Below are 22,027 nucleotides of genomic sequence, written 5' to 3'. Positions count from 1 at the left end.
TCCTATGGACTTAAAATTGAACGGTTGGGTAACAAACCGCAATTACCCGTGCTGTACTTCTCATCGGAAATGAGACAATAGTCAATTGAGACTGGGTCAAGCAATTCTGTTCTTCTTAGATCCAGGAAGCTTTAAAGCCCATTGACTAAATTCAAGTTTTGAATATTCCAACGGTAAGTGATTTGCATCGTTGGAAGAACCAAGAGAAAGACTCAAACTGTGATACAACATTTCTCAAACATCAGCTAATATATACGTTTGTCTTACAATCCCCCCTTAAGCACATGTAGTCTTCAGGTTGCCAAGGGAGGCAGAAAGGTTCATAGAGCCGTGTTAGGATCTTTGATTTACACCACGAGCAGTTTTAAGACCCTCAAATGGAAAACAACTCGCATAGTAATAGTAATAAAATCAGCCTTGTGATAGTGCAGTACACAGAGCTCCTGGTCTCCTTGCTGCCAAGAGATCTTAAACAAAACAACACGTTGAGCTCGTGCCAGAAAACTATATTATCTCCATTTCGACTAATTGCGAGGCCAAACAGTGACACATATGCACACACAGGCTTCAACAACCACTCGTCATTAGGGACTTTAAGTGTACAGTGCCATCTGAGTTGTCATGACAACTGGACACTGAATTTTGGCTTGGGAGCTGTCACAAAGTGTAGGGGCGATAGCTTGAGAGCCTTGGGGTTTCAAAGGTTTTAACAGATTCCGTTGCTGAGAGAAGCATCATCTTTCTCCTGTTCAAGTAGGTCTGGTTGCTCTGCTCAACTTGACTGCCATCTATGACAGACTGTAAGTGCATAGGACTCTCACCGGACTGCAGAGAAACTTCCCAGCGGTTATATCCTTACTCCATTAGCATTGCATATCCTCAGTAGGTCTTTTTATCTTTAAGACCATTGGGGCTGTGTGCAAGAGAGAGCGAGCTAAGCGTCTGCGTGTGTTTTTGTGTGTATGTGTGGGTGTGCCGTCAGCTAGCAGGAATGCTCGGGTACCGCCAAACCTAAAATGGCTGCCAAACCCCAAAATGGCTGCCAGGATTCCACGGAGCGACAGTGCAGGAGAGACACAGGATCAGAGACACAACGACTTTGAGAGATGCTGTGAGAGAAAGACTTGAAGTTGGACTCTTACTACCGTAGAATGAAACAGGAGTGTTTTGTGTTAGAAAAAAAGAAAGAAGAAGAAACCCCATCCTCAAGCCATTCTCCTTCTTTTTTTTTGCCCAATGGACGATGCAGTGATTCTGTGTCTCCTTTTGTTTTCTTAGTTTTGGCAACGGGCAGATGGCCTGAATGGGGCAGCAGTTTGCTGGCATGTGCTGCTGCCACCCAAGATCAGGCCTCCGATTTAGGCTATGGAGATGTTGAGATTGAGGGGCCTGACGCTGGCTAGAAGGGAGGTCACGCTCTGCCTAAGAAGTGTTGGCTCAAGGCGCTCTTAAAAGCTAAGCGCTGCAGGATAATTGGCCTAAATAGCATATATGATACGACCATAAAACTCAACAAGGCTGCATTACACATCTGAGGAAGAATGGCAACCCTCGGGGGCCAAGGAAAACTTGCTGAAGTAGGCAATTCATGCACTCCTCCATGCCTCGATGGACGCTGAGGTCGACTCAAACATGAGACTCGATCCAAGTTAGACACAAAATTTAAAAATGCATGCTTCACAAGTCGACAGCGCAACTACATTTTCACGTAGTGGGAAAAGTTTGTCAGAGCCACAGAATGTAGCCATGTTCAATCTTATTTAGATTATAAAGGTAAAGTGAGTGTCTAATCACAAACAGAAAACATAACTTTCATAACTTTGACTCAAAATGATCTTCTCCCAAGCAAATTTTCATTGAACGGAGATGGAGAAGACAAGATTATTGTTGTCTAAACATCCATAGGACGATGTCTGTTGATGCCTGAATGTGAGTGGGACTGATCCAGTATCCTAACCAGGCCTGGTGTTTAACATCTTTGTTAATTTGGGCAGGTCTAAAAAGGGAAATTTTAAAAATATTTTTGTCAACTCAAATAGCCATAAAGAAGATTATCACAGCCATAAGCATTTAAGTATATAAGTAATGACAACAGGTCAATTTAGCAGATTTCTAACGAAATGGCCGACGGTAAAAAGGTAATTAGGCAACAAAGTATATCCTCTTTTCTTTGTTTTCTACAAATAGAAAATGTTCAAAAACCACTATCATTTAAGGCTCCTAATAATTTTACATTAAGGTAAATATATTGCTTTACACAGAACATCTTGCTTCTGTAACAATGGAATAAACAGATTTTATTTAGCAGGTGTCTATAAAGCTCAACAGGTTGTGGAGAATTTACGGCTCTAGACAAATTTATTGTGTCCAAGTGGATAAATGGCTGTAAGGATTGTAAAGGTCGCTGACCCCTGCTCTGAGCAAGAACCAGAATGTGCGCGGCATTTCTTGGAAGAGGCCAATGCTGAGGGCATAGGTCAAACCCACCCACAACCCCCCACAGATCCATCAACGTCCATGTAAAAAAACTAAACACCGTCTCACATTTTTTAAGCATTTCGTCCCTCCTACACAGGACCGAAACCGAGAATGTGTGTCTATATTTTCGTAGGTGTTTTTTCTCCCCTACAACGTGAGAAACTTGCGCTAAAACACTTCTATAAAAACTCAAAGTTCTGTTCCGCTTAGACGGAGTCCAGAAGGAGAGACTGACATTGTTTTGGCATCTTTTGGCTTCGTGCTGAATTTCAGCTCAGGTGGAGGTCTGCTTCTGGCTTTAAGCTATTTCTTATCAAAGTCTTCAAAGAGAACATTTAACCTTGGTAGCAACCAACGAAGTAACCCGTTTTCTCTCTCTCTCTTTCTTTGTCTTTTTCAGAACAATCAGGACAATCAGACAGTTCAAACCAGCAAGGAGACACAGACGTCAAACCCCCAGCAAACGGTAAGCGTACCGTGCTTTAATCTCACGCAAGCAATCTTGACAAAACTATTCTAATGCTGAAAAGAGGCGAGCACATGTTCACACTCCTCCCCACTACCACCCCGCAGTCCTCTCCGTGTGTTAGTGCGTTCGGGCAGATTTGGGGCTGCGTTTATTATGGCAAGGAAAGTTGACGGTACTGTACCGTGGAGGGGGCCGGGTTCGGCTTGCGGTGGGCCGCTCATAAATCACACTGACGTTATTGGAAGATGGGAACCACATGGTCGACACTGAGCCGAGCGCTGACCTCATGCGTTGCCCCTGCTGCGGTTAACCTGTGGACGAGGTAGCGAGGGAGAGAGAGGGAGGAGAGGAGAACGGAGGAAGTGGATAGAAAATGAAAAGAGGGGAGGGAGCGCATGATGGGCTGAAGAAGTGATGGGTGAAATGTAGAAGAAAATTAGTCACTGAATTAGTCCTGTGATTTAATCTAGTTTGTGATGATCATTGCTAGAAGATTTTAGTGAACAAACAAAATCATAAAGACCAATGAGGGTTAGAGTTTGGAACAACTTTAGAGCGTTAAATAGTCAAGGCGCCTTTGGAAATTCTGCAGAAATCCACACCTCAGGCGGAAGGAGTTTGTTTTTTCGGAAGAGAGGGTCGAAGAAAGCACTTGTTGAAGGAAGGAATAAGCAGTCCAGTTTGCCTAAAGGCACACAGGCAATGGAGCAAGCATGTGGATCAAGGTGTGCTAGTCGCGGGTATCCAATGTACAACCCGGGGACAAATCTGACAAGAAAAGTTGTTGATGCATTTGTCACTTTTTTCATCTTTTACATCTTCTTGAAAAAATTAGGGCCAAAATCTAGACTCCCAGTCCTAATGCTTTTGCATTCATCTTGATTTTGGAGTAACCAAAGCTACAAATATTGACGTGCTTTGACTCAAAAGCAAATCTTGCAACATGAATAAAGAATCAACCCCAAAAATGTAGAAATTCTGGGCCTGTCTTGTACTTTTTTTATGCTTTGTATTTACATTGACTTTCTGTTCCATTTTCTACTATTTGTGACGGCGCTGCTCTAGGCAGATGAGACCAAAGTGACACAATGTTGATAAAAACTAACTTCGCTCTGAATCCAAAAACCCCAATGTGAAACATGAACAGGAGAAAGATGATGGCGGTGTCCTGTGGTGGGAATGCTCTCTTCAGTAGGAAATAGGTAAAATAGGAAACTGATCATGCAGGAGGGGGGCTCAGATGCCTGTAGAAGGTTATGAATACTTTTTTAAGTGTGAGGAAAATCAGCTGAGACTTTGTGACTTAGATTAAAACGACCAGCTGGGTCGGACTGGACAGAACTTCAGCAGGAAACTAAACGACTTACCTCACACACCAAAAGGAGCAGAGAGACGATGCATATGGTTTCCAGTCTATGTATATTGATAATGACGTGTGTTAATGGAGTATCTATATAGAGCACCAACCAACTGTGTCACATGCTATATATCAGTAATGAATGTATTTCGGGCAGGAAGTAACTTTTGATCTTCCTAGACGTCATTCTAAGGTATCAGGGCCTTTTCCAGCCGCCCTGATGTTCCTAGTAAAAGTGCGGAGAGGAATCAGCCAAACTCGTGTCTCGTTCAACAAAACAAACGCATAAAAGTTTTTGAAACTTTGACAGTGCGAAGGGAGACGCTACTAATTGTTAAAGTTTTAAAGAGTCTATTTTCAGGTTTAAAATAAAATAAAATAAAAAAACAGAAACAACAACAAAAAAAATCTTTTAAATTAAAGAAGATGGATACATTTTTCGTCCATTGGGTGTTGATATTTGTGGAAAGAGCAAATTGTTTTCAAATCTTTGACAAGAAATTTAGAACAAAACAATATTGGTACTTCTGTTGTAATTCTTTTGTGAGATTTCAACAAGATTATTGAATGAAAATTCTGGAATAAAGTGCTGAAACTAGGAACTTCTGAAAATTCTAGATATTTTACATGGATTTTATTACCAGTATTGACTGGAATTGTTACCAGTTTCAGTTTGCAACAATCATGTCTTATCTCAATGTAAAACTTTATTACTTTGATGAGTAAATCTGGAGTTTCCTACGCAATATAAATGTTTCATAAATTACAACATTGACAGTGAAAGAGTGACTCTATTGGCCGCTGCAGCTCCTCCTTATGTTCACAACCACATTTCTAGTTATATCTACAATTAAAGGCATTAGTTGCTTCTTTATCACTTTCAGTCAAAGTTCTATAGTATGAAACTCTGCTGGGGTTTGTGGTTGAAATGAAAAGGGCTCTGGAAGACATTGTACATGAAGAAGTCATTACACAATGTGTCATGCAGCATATAGATGTACATTTGGAGATTATACCCACCTATTGGACCTGATTAGATTTGCATGTTAGAATGTCAACATTCAGGAACGTTGGAACCTCTAACTTTATAGAAAACACATTTTTCCGAATTGGGTTAAAGCAAAAGAAAAAAGAAGGAAAAAAAATCAGCCTGTCCGCCGTTTCCTTTTCTCCCGCCGTCGTCTCCAAAGTCCCTGAAACTTCATCCAAGTTTGGTGTTTTTGCATCCAGCAGACGAGCCTCACTGACGATGCACACGTGTTTCTCCCGTCTTTCACGCAGGCCACTTGAGTTTCCAGGACTGCTTCGTGACTTCAGGGGTGTGGAACGTGGCCGAGCTGGTCCGCGTGTCGCAGAGTGAGTCATCGCTGTGATTTCTGCTATCAGCCGCCGTCTCTGTTTCTGATCAGAACCTGCCCCGAAACGTCCAGCCTCTTAATGTAAAGCCTGTGTGTGGGAACTGGGTGCAGTTGAGGAAAAGCAGGTTGCAAAATAAAGCAGCTCCAGAAATGATCCTACACTGTTAGAGAATCGACGGAGTAAGAAAAATATTTACCGTCGGCCTTTGTGATTCAGAGAGGACATGTGTTTCTTTAAAGGAATAATTCCAACCTTTTCAAGGTGGAGTTCTGCAGAGAGGTTACAAGCTGGTAATATCTTTCCTGCACTATGTATCTCTAAAAAAGTATGCTTTTATTTTGGAAAGAAAATGCTATTTAGCTGTTCCCAACAACTAAAAGTAACAGAGAAGATGCAAAACCATAACAATCCTACCATGAAATAGCTTGGACCAAAGCTTATTCATGTGTCAAAATGGTCCAGTCAAAGTCCAGATGACTGGGAATCTGTGGCAAGACTTGAAAATATTTTTTGGGACATTTCAAAAGACGGAAAAAAAAAAACTAATTGAGGGAAGAGAAATATGTGTTTATCTAAAATCAATTATTTCCTATTGTTATTAACAGCAGGGAAGATATTGACTACACATAATCTCCTCACTGAACCATAAACTCAGGCTTCCATTTAAGCGCAAAGTTACAGAAGACATTTTATCTCTCTGAACTGCAGTAGGCCTGAAGCAATTAATCAGATTGATTTAAGTCATTGTCATCAATCGATTATTGAAGTAATCGTCAACTGGAGGATACAGACTCCAGAAGAAGCCATTTTACTGACAGAACGACACAAAGTAGTAAATAACTCAAAGCTGTAGAAAAATAAATACATTTTCCATTGAAGATAAAAAAAAGAAGCTTATTTCTACCCAGAATTCCTGAAGTGGTAGTTTTAGCTTCACTTGGTTAAAATTCTGTAAAAACAAAAAAAGATCTTCTATTAAGCACCTTTTGATATCCAATTATTAACAACTTGATCAAACATATAATAAACAGATCAGGCCTACTCTGCATTGATGTTGAGTGAAACGGAAACATGTCGATGTTTGAAGTATTTTTTTAGCTGGAGATTTTTCCTTTGCTGTATATAATTAAGTGTTCACTAAAGGAATGCTGTTATTACATTTTATTCAATAAAATGTCTCCTTTAAATTAAAAAAGAAATTAAATTATGTGTTTATTTGCATTTATTTGTATCTTTAATATTGTGTCAAATAAGCATAAGTGGTTAAATGAAAAATCTGCAGAAAATGGCAATATTTTTAATCCGATTAATCGGCAGAATGCTAATAATCATTAGCCACAGCCCTAAGCTGTAGAGAAGGTCATCTGCTTGCTTGTGCATATGAAGCCCTACCTGAATATATCTTTTTTAGAATAAAGTTTAGAACGTGTGTGACGGACTCCTGTGTTTGCATGTTTCAGCTCCAGTAGCCACGGCGACAGGCCCCAACTTCTCTCTGGCTGACCTCGACAGCCCAGGTTACTACAACATCAACCAGGTCACCCTGGGACGCCGTTCCATCACCTCCACCCCCTCCACCAGGTACGGACGTCTGCAAAACACTCCTGCTCACTAAGAGCAGCACTCAAAATGTTTTTGTTTTATTTTTTTATCTAGATTTTCTGGTAAAGACATGATGAACACCGAGGCGACATTTTGTTTAGTTAGTGCGGCTAACATGGTTGTAGATCCATGCTGCTTAACGGGGCAGTATTATTTATTTTCTAGGCACATAGTGCCATTTTATAGCACAGTCAAGCAACAATGTTACCGTCAGTTGTTATAAAAATGGTGTATATAAAAAATATAGCTTAAAAGAAATTTGACTATGTAATTTAATGCCTTGAAATTGGGTCTCCGTCTCTTTAAAAACTGCCACTCTTTCTGAAACTCCACCTTCAGAAAGTCATTACAACATGGCTCCTCTATTAACTATTTAAAAACATTTTTATCAGCGTTGCTTTGAGAAGTAGCTCCTAATGAGTTCAGCAAATGCACAGTTCCACCAGATGTTTGCTAATTGCTTCTGGCTAGTCTGAAGAGGCTGAGTGAGGGAGGGATGCTCTGTGAGGCGGAGCCTCTCAGGAGGAGCTTCGTCCTCGAAGGCGGAGCTAGTTCAGCCTGGGAGGTTTTTCACAGCTAAATGGTTGCCACAGGAGGCTTGGCAACCTCCCGTGGTTGCCAAATCAACACTCCAGGTTTGTTATTAATGAGGGAATAACATTGTAACGTGACGTAAAATTCCACAAAGGTAATTATACTTAGTACTGCCCCTTTAACTCTGAGATTTTACAAAAATGCTGCCAGGATTTTTAGCAACTTTTAAAATCCAAAACATTTGTCTCAGCAGATTAGGCTTTTTAAAGATCGGTGATCGGCCAGAAAATTGCAGTCGGTGCGCCCCTACTCCGTAATGCATCGACTCACAATATGAATGTGTGCAGATTGTAGAAAAGACTGCTTGGAAAGAACATGTGGGATTCTTGAGTTTCCCACCAGCCTGTTGGATGCCTCTAGCTGATGTCTTGGTGTGTCTCTAGCACTAACATCATCAGGGTCTTTAGTAGCTTCTCAGTACTTTTCCTGCTCTGCTTCTGATTGTGGTCTTTCTTTCCTGTTCTCCTTCCTGCCTTCCTTACTAATTTCAACTCATTGCCTCTCCTTTTCCCCCGCCAACCTGTCTGCTGGCCCGTCTGTGTTTGTGTCTGTTTTTACTTCTCGCTCTCTTCTGCTTTCTCCTCCCGTTTGTCTTACGCTGCAGGACTGAAATGGAGCTTTATGCAAGTCTCCCACGGAGGTAGTTACACTCTCTGCAGAGAACTCTTCCCCCGATACTAATGTAACACAGATCCCTCTGTTGCACTCGAGCAAAACGCAACAACACGCCGTCACTCATACATCTGCATGCTGTACATTCTCAACCTCTCCCCCCCCCTCTGTATTCCAACACTCCCCGTTACTTTATTGGTCACAGACGTAGAAGAAGCCGCCAACTCGCACAGCAATGCATTTCAGGATCAACCACTTGTGTGTTTTCTAATGGGACGCCGCTTTGGGCCAACATATTATTAATATTCTAGCCCTGTTCTTGTCACACTGTCTCCAGCTGGCTTTCTCTGCTCCCCGCTTCCCCCAAGCCCCTCTAGCTGTAACATAATATTAAAACAACACACTAAACACAAATCTTGACACAGGGACTTTTTATTGTTCTTGATTTTTATGTAGACCCCCGTTCTAACTCCAAGGGAATTACGCAGTCACGTCAGCCCTCCACGGTCCCGGGAATAATGCATGAACATTTATTAGGATCTCAAACACAATGCCTCGCTGAAAGCATTCGCCTGCCTTTTATGGCAGTACAGTCACCAACTGGATGTTTTTATCGGGATTTTATTAAATGGACCAGCTTACAGGAGTGAATGGAAAACAAACTACGCCAGAGTTTTGAAACAACTGGCGACGCACCGATCCGATATTGATATCTGTATTGGTCCCGATATTGAAAAAAAATTCTAAATGTAGCAATGTCCCCGATCCATAAGGGCAGATCTATTCAGTCTAATTCTGTGCTTTGTGCTCCGAGTGACGTCACGCTTTATTATTTTCCATCACATTTAGAATTCCTAATTCACTTTTTGAACTGTTTCAAAGAAGAAGAAGGTTTGTTCCAGTTTATTTTTTTACACGTTGGACCAAGGTAGTCAACCTTTTGTTTTTGTCAATTTCAGTTCGTTTGTTATTTATTTTACTTTGACTCCTAATACTCCGAATTGCACCGACTGAACAAATTAAAATTGTGTAACCAAGTTTGTGAAACTGTTGATTTATTACTGGTGCAAAGTTACCAAATAAATTTGTAATTCAGTAAATTTATGCTTTTAGTTCATTTCAATTGTTTTTCGGTATCGGATTCGTAGATACTAAACCTCAGATATAGATATTGGTATCAGAATCAGAAGTTAAAAAATTACTCTGGGACTTTTAAATAGAAATTTAAAAAGTCAACAAGTTGCCTTTAGAGGTTTGTTGGTAAACAGTAGAGGACAAACAGCTGGGCGAGGCAATAGAACAAATTCCAAGCTTTGAGCATCTATAAATTCATCTTGGATTTTATCCAACAATCCATGAAGATTTCATTTTTAGAAAAGCTGGATTTTTTCCCCACCATTGCACTCCTGGATTAGGATCACTGGGAAAGAAAATCTGACTTTAATCTTGGAAATCAAACTTTTTTTTTTTTTTTTTCAAATTCAGTTTTTTTCTTTTGTCTCCAAATTCTCACTTTTTCTTTTTTTTTTTAGAGTTCTGACTTCTTTCTTTTTTTTACATTTTTTTCACAATTCTTATTTTTTTCCTCAGAAAATGAATTAGTTTTACTTTTGTGTAATCAGGTTGTTGCAGGTTTCTGCCCAGGTCCCTCTTAAAACTGAGATTTGAATCTCAATGGGGTTTTTCCTGGTTAAATAAAGGAAATAAAAAAAAAAGAATCCTGACTTCAATCTTCAGAGGAAAAAAAAAAATCTGAATTATTTTTTTTCCTTTTTCCCCCCAGCGGTCCTAATCCTCTTCCGTAGGTGCCAGCATCATGATTTGGTGCTGCATGCCACACATTTCAGATTTTAATTACTAAATAAAAAAACTAAAAAAAGAGACGTTTCTCTTTACGTTTCACACGTGCTGTGCTGGTCTTTCATATAAGAACCCGATTGTGGGTTTGAATGTGACAGTGGGGTGTGAATACTTTTGCGAGGCATCGTGGGCAGCAATGTGCAGTGACATCACACACAGACATCACCTGGTTCCCTCTTGGACTCTTTGGTAGAGCTCTGTAGTCACGTTCGTCTCCGTCTCTTTCAGCTCCAACAAGCGTAAGTCCATCGACGACAGTGAGATGGAGAGCCCTGTGGACGATGTGTTTTACTCGGGCCGCTCCCCGGCCGCCGGCAGCAGCTCCCAGTCCAGCGGCTGGCCCAATGACGTGGATGCAGGTATTGGTTCTGGACGTTCGCCATGCTGAGCGCCTCCTAAGGCCTCGACGGGAGAGTTAGCTCCCCTCCTCATTTCTTTTCAAAGGTTTTCCTTTTGGACTGAAAGGAATAGTTTGACATTTTTGGAGATTTGATTTTTCCCGTTTGTGATTACCATGCTCTGTAAATTCTCGACAAAATATATTTTAGTTACGGAAACAGTGATTCTGGCTGAGCCTCTAATCCGAAAATTACAAAGTTTATAGTAAAATTCATGCTTTACAAGCAGTTATTGAAGAGAGTGAAACTGAACTGAAATGATTTTTAATATGTAGACTTTATTGAGAATTGTCTTAATCCACGTGAGAGGACAATTTAAATATATGCACTTCATTTAATATTTGTTAAATTTACTTTTATCCACAGCTTTTCTTGCCACTGACAAGCTTCCAGGATTATTCTGACTGGATATTTAACTTCTTGTCTTGACAGTTTATTTTAGCAAGTATATTCCACAAAGTTTTTAGCAAGTACTAACAGAAAAAAAAAAAAAGCGATAAATGTCTTTGTAGTTGAGCTCAGATCAATATTTACAATTAGTAGCAAGAAGGGTTTTTGAATTGAACATTTTATTTATTTTGACAGCTTACTAATTAAAATGTGATTAATTACAATTAACTCTGTTAAGCATTTTAATTTGGTCCCACTATTAATGATAAGTTTGAGTCAGGATGTGGGATTTTGATCCTGTGTGTTGTGTAGTTATTCCATCCTTTAGAACGTGTCGTAATTAAAATGACATTAACGACATTAACATCCTAAGGAGTGTATATAAACTTCTGGCCACGTCTGGTTTGTTTTTACGTCTTTTAGTAACTTGTGATCCTCTTTTATGGGACGGAGAATCTTCCAGAAATGTCAAATGTTTCCTTAAATCTCAGGAAAAAAATTTTTTTTCTCTATATGTTTCAATCCTAAAGCAGAAACCACATCTCACCTTCTGCCATAGAAAAAAAAATTGTTTTGTTGTGTTTGTGTTGCATTGCCCCCCACTCTTTCTACCTTTACTTCCCCGTCATTCCCATTCTCCACTTCCAAACCACTAAACCCTCCATCAAAGAGCCTCCAGAGCCAGAGGATCAGTCTGTTTGCCACAGTTTCCCCCACTGACTTATCCAGCTGCAGGCGCTTAGCCTTCGTGGTGCCGATATTTCAGGAAATGCTTTGAACAAATCGATTTTGTCAGCTGAGAGGTATGCCTCAATTCTAATGAAGCAAAAATTAGACATTCAAAAGTCGCTGCAATATCTGGAAATGTGTCCAAAGTGACACTTTATATAATCACACAGTCCGTTATCCAAGATCTCCATAAACTGCAAGTGAAGTGATTTTTAATCTTTCAACAGTTCGTCAGAGTGGGTTTGACTTTTAATTTGTCTTCTGTATATTTTTCATGGGTAAGAAGTATACAGTTTTCTTCAGTTTCTTAAATTTGCCCAAAAAGAGCTTAAGGATCCCTGAGACCTTTCAGAAAAACAACAAAGTGAAGGTTTTGTAATGGCCTAGTCAAAGCTACGCCTTAAATCTGATATTGACTCTGTGGAATGACCTTAAAGAGCTGGAGAAAATAAATAATAAATAAATCGCTAAATCAGAACAATTCTGCTATTGGGGTTCGCCAAAATTTCCCCACAGCAAAATAAAATGCAATGTAGGATATATTGCCAGTTGCCAGTTGCCAATGCTTGACAACAGTTGTTGCTGCAAAGGGTGGAAGAACCAGTTATTAGGTTTGGTGGGAAGTTAGTTTTTCACATTGGGCTGGGTTGGTTTGATTAGGGGTTTTTTTCACCTTAATAAATCAATTAAATGCTTAACAACTATTTCTGAAACACAGTAAATCAAAAACAGTAGAAACCCATCGGGGGGAAAATAGTTTTATACTGTGTAGTAAACTGCAGAACCAACACTAGGTCTCATTGTGTTAAATGCTTTTCCCTACGTTTTTTTCCATGTAATAAAACTCTGAAGTCTATAGCTTACATCCAAAACTAATATAGTTACCCAAGTTAGTTAACTTTTAAGTACAGGAAGTGACGTTAAACGGCTGGGTTGAAGCGAATGTTTTCCCTCAGTGGAACTTCACTCTAGTTCAAAATTTCAGGCGAGAAATAAATTTTAGTAAGCTTTTTCTTTTCAAAATAAGTATGTGGTTTTAATTTCCCGTTTCCAGTCACGCTAAGCTAGCAAAACGTTCTTGGCGGTAGACGCTAATGAGTAATAAATAGGCCCACTGTCTTTAGCTTTAAATCTTAAGCAGCAAACTGCAAAGTCTTCCCCATCAATTAAACGCTCTTAAATATGGAAAGCAAATCTTTCTACGTGTATAAGGCGTTATTTAAAGAATATTTTTAATCTTAGCAGCTAGCATAGCTAAACTAGCATACTTAGTATAAACACTGAGAGTGATGTGAAACAGCTAGGATGATGAGAAAGTAACACTTTCTCTCCTCAACATACATGAGATGCAACACAATTGTTACATTCTGTAATTCCAGTGGCAAAAGACGCAACCATTTGATTCACTACACAATAAACAAGCTATATTTTGTTGCCATGCTAAGCTAGCAAGCGGTAGCTTAGCATGGCTACCACCATGCTAAGCTGAAAAAAACCCCTGAAAGAAAAAGGGTTAGGGTTAGCCTTGCACAAAATAAGCAAGGCTGTTCAAACCTGGATTTCCTTAACTTAATACTCTTTAAAACATCTTTAATATTCTTTAAGACATTTATTACACAATATTAGCAAGGATCGCTAATATCTTTGCTAATGTCAGCAAGGATCGTCTGAGATTTTATATTTAAATAACCTTGAGGGAAAATAGGATGGTTTCATAAAAATATTTAAAATTAAAAAATAAAAAACTTTTTTTTTGTCATTAATATAATGTACCACACCACATATTTTCTATTTTGATGTTAACACATTTCTATTAAAAATTTAAAAAAGAAAAAGAAAGAAGGAAGGAAAGAAAGAAAAAAGGAAAAAGAAACGCACAACATGATTGAATTGCAGCTGGTTTATTTAGGAAGTTTAAATATATAAAAAGCAACAATTATTGCACTGCTATTTTATCTTTTATATTAATTATTTAAGCTTTAACACATAGACGTTAGCAACATGTAACCGTTTCCTCTGCAGAGGTGCACCAGCAATAGCAGGATGTTCTGTATCACACAAAAACATTTATTAGCTATTAATTAAGATCTTGGGAAGTAGTTATTCTTCATTATTAATCATAATTTCCACATAAACCCGTAATCAGCTCTATCATAACTCCCTCTCATTGCTCTAGACGCCCTCTGAGTCTCACCATTCATGTCCGTCTCCTTTGTCCAGCCTCCCACCGAAGTAACACCGGTTTGACTCTCCACTTCTGTGCAAAGCTCTAACCTTTCACTCTTTTTGCTCACAGCACTCTCAACCGTCACGATGGCTATCTCATCAAATGTATTTACAATGTGACTTCACTGGTGTAGCATTTGACTGAAGGGATTCGCTTCAGGAAACTCCCTCTGCTACGCTTCCTTTGTGATACTGCCAGCAGTCGTGATGTAACCATTTTACAGATGTTTGCTGGGCTCTATAGCATTAAAATCTCATTTTGCTCATTATTTAACCAGCCCTGTTTCTTTCCACTCTCTCTCTCTCTCACTCTCTCTCTCTCTCTGTGTGTGTCTGTCATTATCTCTCCTCCCCTCCTCCATTGTTAACTCTTCCCTTTCTCCCCTGTTTGGCCTTTCAGTGCAGCACCATTTGGCCAGTGTGCAGGAGAGGAAGATTAAGCATGAGAGCGATGGAGTGCAGTTTCCTTACCATGGTTAGAACATTAAACATTCTACTGTGTACATGTGTACGTTGCTCTCCTTCCGCTCACAACACCCTCAGCTTGTGTATGCACCTCTGTCTATTTGCCTTTGTCTGCGAGCTCTCTGAGCTCTCCTATGCTCTTCCATCCCGTCTTTCCCCTACTATTTTCCGCTCCTCTTCCTCTCCCTGCTTTTATGTGTCCTGTTCTCTGGCTCTGTTGCTGCTGGGTGGGGTTGTGTTTCTACCAGATGTCTGCTGCTGTGATGTCCATTGTGGGTTTCGCCAAACGTCTTTTTGGTAGCCCAGTAGCTCCATAACGTCCACCACCTGTCCGCCTCAGAGACGTCGCTGTGATTGTGTGGGAAAGAAATCAAACGTGCGCTGGATGCCCATGTATCTCCAGCACATTTCTAACATATGTGAATGCTCTGCTGTTTCTGCAAGCGTGATTTTTATTGGTATTTGTTTCATTGTGTCCAAACAGCACATTATCACACCACATGCTTCAGAAGTAAAGTTTGACTCAGTGGTTTAATATTTTTATTATTATTTTATGAAATTAGAGAACAGTTTCCACATTTTGTCTCGTTACAACCACAGCTTCAACGTGTCCTTGCTTTGAAAAACAGAAGCCTTCTGTGTAATTACAGCTCCATGTTATTTGGCGTTTGTGTCTACTAGCTTGACACTTTTACATGATAAGATTTTTGCCCATTTATTTCAACAAAATAACTCAAGTTGAGTCGGATGGCATGGAGAGTATCTCTGAAAATCAAAGTATTGCCGTAGATTCTGAATCTGGATTATTGCCCAAGCTTTGATCTAGATCAGTGTTTCCCAGTTCCAGTCCTCAGGCCCCCCTGCCTGCATGTTTTAGGTGTTTCCCTTCTGCCACACACCTGGATTGAATCTTTGGGTGATTAACAGGCTCCTGCAGTTCTTGGTGGCTGCAGAAGATGTCATGCAATCATTTGAATCAGCTGTTCTGGTATAGAGGCACATCTAAAACATGCAGAGCAGGGGGCCCCGAGGACTGGAATTGGGAAACACTGATCTAGATGATCACTGATGTAGTTGTCACCGTATATCTATGGTCATTGTCCATCTGGAAGGTGGACCTTCGTCCCAGTCTCTTAGCTTCATCCATCTTCTCATTACATCTGACCGGCTCTGTTGTTGCTGTTAAAGAAAAACCTCCTCACAGCGTCGTGGATCCATCTCAGTGTTTCCCCTTGATGATGGTTTATTTGGATTAGAGTGCAGTGTTAGTTTTCTATTGTGTTTTTGTATGTAAAACGTCTCAGTTGACCAGGATGTCTTCTTCTACATGCTGTGTACACTACACAGTGTTGGACTTTCATAAAGGCCAGATTTGTGGAGCTTGTGACTAATTATTCACCCACCTGAGTATGGACCTCTGCAGCTCCTCCAGAGTGACCACAGGCCTCTTGGCTACTTCTTTGTTTAACTTCTTCTCCCTGAACTCGGCTGTTTGTTCACTAATGTTTTCTGAAGCTCTTTCTCCTCCATTGTCAAGTCTCACTCTGGCTGGTTAACGTTTGATTTGGTTTTAGCCAGATTGGCTGCATTGGTAGTGAGTTCCTCTCAGTAGGTGTGAATGTGGGCCGGAGCATCGCGGGAATGTGGGAAACTTGGAGGAGCTGTGGTCAAAACTCCACTCCCTGTGGAGTTTTAAGCATTTACCCCTGGGTTGATGCTCAAAATGTCTACCAATAGATTTCTCTGAAATTTCTTTGAAATCTCTAAGTATATTTGTTCTTTGTCCCGTCCACTTGACTCTGGATGTGCTCATCTGCCACAATTGATAGAAAGATTTGGACCACAAGGTTTCACCATGGAATTATCAATTTATACCTCGCCACCCCGCCCAACTACTACAGTCTCGATGTAGATTGATGATAGTGGTCAAGATGTTGTTGATGTAAATCCACGGGACCAATCATCGATTTCAGTCTGCCACCAATCAATGTTCCTTTGAGTGGCCAGTTTCTCTTCAATCTCACTTTGTATTTGCTCGTTGCTGATTGCCCCGTCCAGTCGTTTAATCCACAGGCCATTAAACGGATGTAATCTGCTGCCAATCAAACTGCTTGCGCACAATGCTCAGGTAGATCCGGCATGAATGAACTGCTCAGGATCTGCAAATGGAGACGAATCTGGTCGTCACTGAGTGGGGAAGAACTGGTTAAATGCACATTAGAGAAGGAGCTCAACAAACCTCTGCGGCCTTTAGAGAACTAATCGATTACTACTCAGGCAGACTCTATTTATGAAGATTTCTGAAGGCAATTCAGAGTCCTGGGTTTCAGATAGGGTTGTCAGAATAAAGGGAAAACAAAAATGCACAGAAAATTAAACAGAAAACTACACTGAAGTTTGTGGTTGTAACACGAGGAGACGTGAGAAAGACCAAGCAGCCTGCAAGAGACATCGGCAAGGTAGTGGGGATGTGAGTGAAGTTTCCTCGGCACCTCATCCAGCTGGTTGTTTAGACAGAGCTGTTTGGGGGCTGCGGCCACCTGCCCCAGGCCTGCCTCATCTGTCTGTGAAAGGCAGCACAGAACAAAACAACACAAGATCCAAACAAACCAAAACCAAAGGTACTCAGGTGTGTCATCAGTCCACAAGGCACCTTCTGTCTCCGAGCCATGCTTACTCACCGACGCACACATGCTCACACAGAAAAGAACTACATTAGAGCTCTTTAACTGATTTACATTCTCACACACATACAAACACACACCCCACACCAGTCTGGAGAGGAACAGCGTTCCGGTCCAGATGGCAACTCCATGTGTCTACAGCAAAGGGAGTTACTGGGTTACAGCAGACATCTGTTCTGGAGGTGGTCGTGGTGGTGGTGGTGGTGGTGGTGGTGGTGTTGGGAGTGAGAGATGTGGAAAAAGGAGAAGAAGGGAGGAGGGCAAGAGAAAGAGGGAAGAGGAAGGCCTCTGCCTCTCCCTGCTCCGGAGGTGAATCTCTACCTGAATGAAAGGCTCTGAGGCATAGCAGGTGATCATGTAATTCATCATGAAGTCTGTTGTGTCCCGCTCAGCTCTGCTCCGCTTCTCCTTCTGCCTCGCTCGCTCTTGCTGTTCTGTGGTGGGGAAAGACAGAGTGTTTGGGTAAAGAGGGAGTGGCTCAGGTTCCCCTGTGCATTTGTGATATTGACAGAGTTGGAGCAAATATGCCTTTTGCAGAAAACATGATGTTTCAATGACTGTACTGCTATCCTAATCTTCTCGCCTGCTAACAAAAGCCACGAGGGAACGGCAGTGGTCCAACATACACTGTTGCTTTTATTCACCTGAAGCTTACTCGTTTTGCTGTTTCTCTCTGAGCGCGCTCGCTAGCCGACCGGTTCGGCGGCAGTTTGTGTGGTCGCTAGCTTGTTAGCGTGGCAAGACTGCAGGGTCATGGGAGCAATTGGCTGCCAGGCTGGCTGTGCAGTGTGCCAGGAGCAGGACACAGAAATAATGAAGAACAAACAACTGTTTTGTATGTGTGTACAGACACACTGACATGCACACTGCAAGAGAGAGAGAGAAAGAGAGATCAGAGTAACTTCTGTTAGCTTTATTAGACAAAGCTTTCACTGGGCATCTGGGCCTCATTTGCTCTTCCTCGCTGATATACCACCAGATATTTCATCAACATAGTGACTAATTAGGAATTATCACAGGGTCTAAAAACAGTATGTATAATTTAAAGTTATTTATGAATAATAGGCTGCTTATAATTGGCACTGGCACGCGGAAACCTGCAGTCGCAGAGGAACTGAAAGCTAGCGGGTAATTCTTTTGGGTGCGTGGGATTTTTGTTTTTCCTTCTTTGTTTGATCAAAGTTCTACATGCGAGTGGAAACTTTTCTGATTTTATTATTCTTGCATGATTCTGTGTGATGTTGGTTGTTTGAAAGGAAGTTGAAATTATAGCATATTTAGTATTTAGGATGTCTAGTTTGGCATGAGCTGCATAAACACTGTATCTTACATTTCCCATGATGCAACGGTATAATCCTCACTGCTCCAGTTGGAGAAGATTGTTTTTTGTTTTTTTCCTCCCCCCCCTCAAATCCTAGCTCAGCCAACCATGATGGCATCACTTTTACATCATCAGAGTTTACGTACTTTTGCAAATGTCTCCCTGGGGGCACTGAATGCATCACACAGCAGACGAGGGCTTTCACAATGAACTGGGATCCAGATAAAATAAATAAATAAATACTGATTTCTGATAGAGGTATGCAAAAGTAAAATCAAATGTGTTTGCTTACATGTTGTCTTTTCATTTTTTTTTTAATCTCACGTCTTTAGGTTTTTGTTCATCTTTCATAGGTCAGATACAAAATTTGTTTTAGAATCATAACCTGAGCAGAAATAAGAACAGGACTGAGGATTTGTGACCCGTCGTCCCAGGATGTGACATCACACCATGTCAGAGAGTGAATCCCCATAAAAGAGTACGGACCAAAAGAAAGACTAAATGATGACTGAGTTGACATTTTGGACTGTTTAGCATCTTATATCTGCGATTAACATAATTAGCATAGCTAGCGTTACTACTGCTAATGCAGCTGAAGCAGAAGGACGCTTTTTTTGTAATCTTTTAGGAGCACATTTTAATTATAAATGTATATTCTTTTAAATAGAAAATTTACAGTAAAACACAAGCCATGTTTGTTTTGTTGTTGTTGTTGTTGTTTTCATTTAAACATCATAGTAAGTGGGGTCCCAAACATACAGAAACATTTTACTACTAAACAGACCCTAAACCAGTGTGTTAAACCTGCACAGGTCTTCAGAGGTTCCCCTTTCAGTTGTTTGGAACAGATTAAAAACATTTTGCAGACCAACAAACAGAAAACATTCCATCCAAAACATTAGGAAACTTTTACTACAGCAGGTTTTAAATACCTTTACAATAAATTGTTCCTTTCTGCTTTGTTGCAGTCAAATATTGCACTTTATTTTACTGCTGGGTAGGCAAAAGGAAAATAATTTTCTTTAAAATGATTTTTGAATTTGGGGAAAAAAAATAAATAAATAATAATAATTTTAAATTTGCCGATTTTTACCTGGGTCACAAAAGGTTTGGACACCTGTGGTGTTGACCATTAGTGGGCAACAAGACAACGTTTCCCAGTCATGTGGCGTCTCATCAGAAAAATATTTCACATGTGCAGCATTACGTTATACAGCACACAATTCACTGACTTAATTCATTAGTGGTTTACAAGTGAAGAACATTTTTACTCGTTTCATCGTCTTCATTTGTCGTTCCTCGTTTTAATTCTAGCTTACTCCGCGTCACCAACACTCTTTTAACTTTTCATCTTGTGAACACCGGTGTGCCAGTCCGCTGACCTGCTTATGTTAGTGCGTCAGGAGTTTTCTCGGTCCAACCTCTGCCCGTTTCCATCTGACCCTGAAAGCTGTTCAGGCATCCTGGAGGTCAAAAAGCTCTAGAGCATCACTAAAAGTCCTGAAATGATTGACACCTGACGCACAGATGTAAACCCTTTGACCAGAACTCTCGTCTCGATTGGCGTTTTTACTTGTATAATAAACTTGTTTTTCCTACTTATGCAAACTTCCCACATTTCCTTTCACACGTTGCTTTTTAAAAAAGTTATTCTCACGCTATCATCACACTATTCGTTACATAACGTGCTAATATGACACAGACTAAAATAAAATATTCCAACTAGATGGATGTCACCTTATTATATTTTTGTGTGTGTCTAAGTCTGATCACAGCTTTTTTTCTGTTGTTGTTTTATCATGTAATCGGTGAACAAGATGTATAATCTGCGTCTGCACCTCCCTCCTACATGTGGAGATAACCGCGTGGCCGAGCATAAGTGTCGGCGCCCACCTTTTTTCTTTTTTTTTCTCTCCCTCTCCTTGATCCTCGGTGCCCACACAAGAACAGCTGCGCCCGCGCCGCGTCCGAACGCTCTGGGTAAACGCCGACCAACGTTTCCCAGCGCAGCGTTTAAAAAAAGCTCCAGCTTTACAGAAATCTGCTATTAGACTTTATGCGCTCTGCTCGTAAAGTCTATTTCCACATCTCTTAGGGCCTTGTTGGAGTTGCCCGCCGTCTTTATTTGACACTGTTTGTTTTATATGTGTGAATATTGTGCCATTTAGTAGTTTATGGGCCTCTCGCTTCTCTGTTTATCACTGTATTCTGTCCAGTGAATTCGCAGCAAAATGAGCTCAACAGAGAAAGTAAAACATTTTTTTTCTGTTCTTTTGATGTCGCTGATGGATTTTTTATTTTTGTAATTTCCTAAATATTCCCAGTGTAAAGGATCGCTCTTGTTTTGGGGCTTTTATGACAGCATATATTAAACATTGTGGTTCAAAATGCACCATTTGGAGCTCCTTCTTAAACCCCGGAAGTCTAAATTGTGCCCTTGGTTTGCCATACATCAAAATAAATTCCCTCAGCATGGACCACACCAGCCCTTCATCACAGAAGAGAACCTCTTCCATCTGCGGCGCTCACACTTATGGCCATGTTTCTGGTCCGCCGATGAGCAAGCCTGTACTTTAGTGTGACCATTTTTTATATATATATAGTTCAAGCAGATTGGATGAAGGTCATCTTTGGACATCAGAAATATATATAAATATATATATATTTTTTTACACAGCCTTTTAGCCTCTCTGACATTTATAGATGCTCAGGGACATTTTATTGTGTTCATCAATGTGTGCCGTCACTCCTCTTCTCCCGCTTAACTTCTTCCATTTTTCTCCGGCTCCCCCACGAAGCGTTCACTGGCAGCCTGCCCAGCACTCGTCACTCCGCCTGAGCGACGTGTGTGTGTGTGTGTGTGTGTGTGTGTAGGTGTGCATCAGAGGGAAAAAAAAAAGAACTTGAGCACTTATAATGAAATACAACATGTCTCGAGGCGTCTGCGTACAATGCCTGACAGTCAGAGCTGCATCAGAGGATCGGTCGGTGTGTGTTTTGGCAGGCTCCTCTGCAGCTATATGTAGCTGCACAGGTTGTGCTGGCATCAGAGGGAAAACGCAACCTGCCCCAGATATGAGGCCGTTCAGGATCCCATTCATTTCTAAAGAGTTGTAGTGAGCTGGCTGTTTGTTTTGACTCGAGTTCCTGAGGTTCTCTGTAGCAACACTGCGGTTTGCTGTGCCTTGCAAAAAGAGATTCACATCCCTTTAACTTTCCCCCCCATTTTTTTCATCTTATGACCAGAAACTTTAAAGCGTTATTAGAAATTTTTTATGGCATATAAACACAAAGTAGGGAATGATTTCAAGGTGATTATTTATGGTTCTCACTGCTTCTTACTGTTAAAACTCATAAAGTGTTTTGTATATTTATGTTCAGCACACCTAAAACTACTAGGCCCCAAAATAAAACTGCCTTCTAAAGGACGCTATCTGTGATTTTAATCTCACTAAAAACAGAGCGACCTAAACTCACCATCCA

The 22,027-nt window shown here is 40.6% G+C and overlaps 1 protein-coding gene across 29 annotated transcripts in view; it reads left to right on the top strand.

Annotated features, from left to right (window-relative positions):
* Positions 1-22,027, top strand: part of nfixb (nuclear factor I/Xb) — a 186,231-nt gene that overhangs the window by 139,209 nt on the left and 24,995 nt on the right. For 12 of the 29 annotated variants that reach the window (XM_044099276.1, XM_044099279.1, XM_044099300.1 and 9 more), the window contains 6 exons: positions 2,879-2,944; positions 5,586-5,660; positions 7,124-7,244; positions 8,464-8,499; positions 10,560-10,690; positions 14,475-14,549. In XM_044099276.1, coding sequence (XP_043955211.1) covers positions 2,879-2,944; positions 5,586-5,660; positions 7,124-7,244; positions 8,464-8,499; positions 10,560-10,690; positions 14,475-14,549 — 504 coding nt within the window. The remainder of the gene's footprint in view (positions 1-2,878; positions 2,945-5,585; positions 5,661-7,123; positions 7,245-8,463; positions 8,500-10,559; positions 10,691-14,474; positions 14,550-22,027) is intronic. The other 17 variants (XM_044099282.1, XM_044099305.1, XM_044099288.1 and 14 more) reach the window with 3 other exon arrangements.

The sequence above is a fragment of the Gambusia affinis genome, linkage group LG19 (assembly GCF_019740435.1).
Source record: "Gambusia affinis linkage group LG19, SWU_Gaff_1.0, whole genome shotgun sequence".
NCBI classification, from domain to species: Eukaryota; Metazoa; Chordata; class Actinopteri; order Cyprinodontiformes; family Poeciliidae; genus Gambusia; species Gambusia affinis.
The sequence above is the reverse complement of the archived record's forward strand: the minus strand, read 5'-3'. Positions and strand labels throughout refer to the sequence as shown.